This window comes from Carassius carassius, chromosome 18 (assembly GCF_963082965.1).
Source record: "Carassius carassius chromosome 18, fCarCar2.1, whole genome shotgun sequence".
Lineage (NCBI taxonomy): Eukaryota > Metazoa > Chordata > Actinopteri > Cypriniformes > Cyprinidae > Carassius > Carassius carassius.
Genome location: NC_081772.1, coordinates 21,248,254 through 21,252,991, shown reverse-complemented (window position 1 = coordinate 21,252,991; position 4,738 = coordinate 21,248,254). Strand labels below are relative to the sequence as shown.

General features: G+C 36.9%; 1 protein-coding gene across 2 annotated transcripts; it reads left to right on the top strand.

The window, feature by feature from the left end:
* The first annotated feature begins 832 nt into the window (after positions 1-832).
* LOC132091923 (proteasome subunit alpha type-6) lies at positions 833-4,196 on the top strand. Of its 2 annotated transcripts, none has more exons than XM_059498005.1 (7): positions 833-956; positions 1,820-1,914; positions 2,194-2,275; positions 2,358-2,513; positions 2,762-2,940; positions 3,730-3,824; positions 4,044-4,196. In XM_059498005.1, exons 3-7 carry the CDS (start codon positions 2,260-2,262, stop codon positions 4,099-4,101), a joined length of 504 nt encoding a protein of 167 aa, XP_059353988.1. In that variant the 5' UTR covers positions 833-956; positions 1,820-1,914; positions 2,194-2,259; the 3' UTR covers positions 4,102-4,196. The 2 variants fall into 2 exon arrangements, with proteins under 2 accessions (XP_059353988.1, XP_059353987.1); XM_059498004.1 differs by having other exon boundaries at positions 839-960.
* Positions 4,197-4,738: the final 542 nt, after the last annotated feature.

Below are 4,738 nucleotides of genomic sequence, written 5' to 3'. Positions count from 1 at the left end.
TTATAATAATCTAACCTTGACGTCATAAACGCATGGATTAACATTTCTGCATTTGAAATTGAGAGCATAGGCCGTAATTAAGATACATTTTTGAGATGGAAAAATGCAGTTTTACATATGTTTCGCTGGGCTGCAAAGAAATATAGGGCTGAGTATCATCAGCATAACAGTGAAAGCTAACACTGTGTTTCCTGATGATATCTCCCAAGGGTAACATGTAAAAAAGAGAGAGAGAGAGAGAGAGTAACAGCCCTAGTACTGAGCCTTGAGGTACTTAAGTACATTTTCTTTGTATGTCATTTTTAATAATTAGGCTTCTTCTATTGTCTTTAAAATGTGGTTAAATTGTACTGCCATAGCTACTGACAAGCATCTATGGTAAACAAAAACAAAATAGGCTAAACATATTGTAATGTCATTTTGTTATGATTAAGTTGCAATTTAAGATGCTTAAAATATATTAACTTCAAATTAAATGTATAGTTTAATACTACAGTTAAATCATAATCCAAATTTGACCCAAAAGTGGACTGAAAAACCCCCAGCATTTTTTAGACCTACTCTCTTATGTGTCCATTATCTGCCAGTACAGTTAAAAAAATAATAATAAAAAAAATGAACGGGATAAAAGTATTGTAATCAAAGAAAGCAAATACACATTATATAACATTTCTTCAAATGCAAAATTGTTTAATTATAAAAAAAAAAAAAATTAAAATTAAAATGGCAGTATGGAGTCCGATACTGACCCGGAAAAACTAGTATCCACTGCTTCCGGGTCATTCGTTCTGCATGTTGCTATTCTGTGTAGCCCTTTCTTTTACTGTCTATGGTGTAGCCTGCCATACTTCATCAATTTTACGGTTAATACATTTCTTAGAAACATGTCCCGGGGTTCTAGCGCGGGGTTTGACCGTCACATCACCATCTTTTCTCCGGAGGGAAGACTTTACCAAGTAGGTGAGTACAGACCTGAGTAAGAGCTGTAAGTGCTCAGTCATGTCTGCAGTGCACCTCTCAGTCAGTCTCTGACACCAGCTGCTCATGGCATTATTAAACTCATGACATTATTATCCTGTCACATTACATCTCTTCACCCTGTATGTGTGCATTCTTCTTCTATTCTCTTTTTTTATAAAGTCTAAGTTAGTCGCTAGACCGTTAGCACTAGCAGATCGAGAGTGATGGAGAATCGGCTCAATGATGTTTAATATAATAATTGTATTACAAATCTCCAGATTTCAGTTGAAAATGATGTTATAAATGGATGTTAATTGATCAAATGCAGCAGTTATGTGCATCGATGCATATGTTGGTGAGGCGGTTTGTGTTTTCTTTACCGAACTTTACCATGACAACCGCAGTTTCCGCCGAAACACCGCAATCTTTGTCAATTTGTGACAATTTTATCGAACAATTCTGTAAACAACTTGGCAACAACGATATATATTTGAAATAGCACGATAGTATCAGGTGCATAAATAATATGAAAAAAATAAATAAATAAAAAAGGACCAGGATATTTCTTGTAAATCTTATTTTATTTTTGCTAAAAAGTCATTGTAAAATACACAAAACCTCAAACTCCTGTAGTTACTGGAGTTGGTACATTGTTGTGATTGTTAAGACATATTGGTAAAATAATACATTTTATTCTAAGAGGCAGTTTTCATTTATATAATATTTTATATAATTTTTTGAGGATCTCTAAACTTTTTTTTTTTTTTTCGAATGTCGAAGCTATCAGAGAAAAGTGCCAAACTTTGCAAGTAACTTTTAACCTATAATAATTTAAAATAATTTCATTATGTTTTTACAGAATATGCATTCAAGGCCATAAACCAGGGTGGTCTGACATCAGTTGCTGTTCGGGGGAAAGACTGTGCAGTAGTCGTCACACAGAAAAAAGTCCCAGTAAGTCTGCTGTCATGCACACTTTTTCCAGCTAAATTCGTCCGGGGCATCCGAGAACCATCTTTCGGAGTCAGCCGTATTTCACTGACTTGAGAAGTAAACAATGATGCAATTTCACTATTTGCCCACATTTGAACATTCATTTTAATTTCCATCCTGGAATTTCTTCTCTGTGGCGTAAACATGCAGAACTAATAGTGGAAAAGTGACTTTTCTTTATGCTACTGGTACGTTCAGTTCCAGTGGTGCTGGTGATCTGAAACAATCTGTGTTTTCCAGGACAAGCTGCTTGATTCTTCCACTGTCACTCACTTATTCAGAATCACAGAGAACATTGGCTGCGTGATGTCAGGAATGACAGGTACAGATCTCATCCACATACTCATACTCATGGTGTCTGCTGGAACTGATGCGCTCATTCATGGCTTGTGTTTTGCGTTCAGCTGACAGCAGGTCTCAAGTGCAGCGAGCTCGTTATGAGGCGGCCAACTGGAAGTACAAGTATGGTTATGAGATTCCAGTAGACATGCTTTGTAAAAGGATTGCCGACATCTCTCAGGTTTACACGCAGAATGCAGAGATGAGGCCGCTCGGCTGCTGTAAGTAAGATTTTGTTTACATTTTTTCAGTTATTCTTTCATTAATTTCAAGTAACAGAATTGTTTTTATTTTCTTGTTTAACTTGGTATTGTGTTCTCTTAAATTTATTGTTTAATTTTTCTTTACTTGGTCTTAAAAAGAATAAAATGTGCCTTTATAAAACATGCATTGTCCATTGCATGCTGGTTGTTTATGCAGAACTTGCTGTAAAACTCCTTTATGTGTTGTGCTGTTGTATCTTTTCCAGGCATGATTGTTATTGGTGTAGATGAGGAGCTCGGGCCACAGGTGTATAAGTGTGACCCGGCAGGTTATTACTGTGGCTTCAAGGCCACGGCTGCAGGTGTGAAGCAGACAGAGGCTACAAGCTTCCTGGAGAAAAAAGTGAAGAAGAAATTCGACTGGACGTTTGAGCAGACAGTTGAGGTGCAGTCGCTTTTAAAATTCAGAATTCAAGAAAACATTTGAGAACCGCTTCATCGGAATTGATTCCAGCTGCTAACATCAGCTTAGTATTTAAATGATTAGTTCACTTCCAGATTAAAAATCTCCTGATCATTTACTCACCCTCATGTCATCCAAGATGTTCATGTCTTTCTGTCTTCAGATGCAAAGAAATGTAGGTTTTTGAGGAAAACATTCCAGGATTTTTCTCCATATATAATAGACTTCAGTGGGCATCAATGCAGCTTTAAAAGGAATAAGGGTCTTATCTAGCGAAGCGATCAGTCATTTTCTTAAAAATATAATAATACTTTTTAAGTTTAGCTTTTTGAAGCTGCACTGAAACTGCTGTTTGGACCTTTAAGCCATTGATCCCCCCTGAAGTCTATTATATAAGGAGAAAAATCCTGGAATGTTTTCCTCAAAAACCTACATTTCTTTGCGAACTAACTTTACTTTTCTGAGCAATCTTGGTACATTTCAGCAACTGGCCCCAAGGTGTTTCAATAGATCTGTGTCTGACCACGCTGTTTCTTTGGAGTGGAAATATCAACTTCTTCGAAACTTGCTTTTGCTCAATAATGTAGTTAGAGATATTACACAACGTTTTGGTTTTATATGCTTCCTGATTACACAATTTCTTTGTAAACAGAATTGCTAATCTATATATTTGTGAATCTGTTGAACAAAGAAGGGTTATATTAATAATATACTACTTAAAAATCATATTTAATAAGTAGATTGGGACTAATAAAGCATTTCCATCCGCAGACGGCGATCACTTGTTTATCAACCGTTCTGGCGATCGATTTCAAGCCATCTGAGTTGGAGGTTGGCGTCATCACAGCAGAGGATCCGAAATTCAGGTGGGTGGAAGAACGGTGTTCACCATCTACACGGAGAGATCCACACTCTGTCACTTCTAGAAAGGCAGTCGATGACTTCAGTAATGATATTTGTCAAATGATGCAACATGCCTCATTTATGTCACTTTTGACGTGTCACTTATGCCAGACGGGTATTATAATCAGAGCATGCTTCACAAATTATATTTCTGACGGTTTTGCTCATTTGCTCCGTTCCAGGATTCTGTCAGAGTCGGAGTTGGACACTCATTTAGTGTGTCTGGCTGAGAGGGACTGAGATCTCCAAGGTGCTGCTCGCAGTTTTGAGATACGTTCTGAGCTTTTGTTCTCGTGTAAATTCCCCGTCCCATTAAATACATTTTAAGAAAAATACTCTTGCTCTCTTCCTTTGTCTTTTTCTTCTCGTATAACAGAAGGACATGTCTTGAGTGAATATGTTACTGGGGGAGTCCCCAGCATGCACATCTTTCATTTTTGCTACATCCTGTGTTTTCCCGAGCTGATTTTACAACAGGGAATTCTTTCACAAACATGTTTTTCATTCCATGCCATTGTCTGTGGACTTTGAGCGTCTTGAGTGTAACAAGAGTCGATTAGGGTAGACTAGAGATTATCACGCAAGGAATGTCAAACACGTGCTTTTGAGTTTAATAATTACACTGATGATCTGCCTCGCCCTCATTCCGTAGTATAAAAAGTGTTTTTCCTTAAACAGATACTACACAACTTTGAGGCGTAACTGAAAATATGAACAAATATGAGTTGAGATGATCATTTCTGTGGAGTTCTCCTAGTAAATCTGATCCACGTATACATGATTGATAAGAAATAATCAGATTAAGGAATTAACACTTTCAGCAAGGATGCATTAAATCGATCAAAGATATTTATAGTGTTATGGAAGATTTATATTC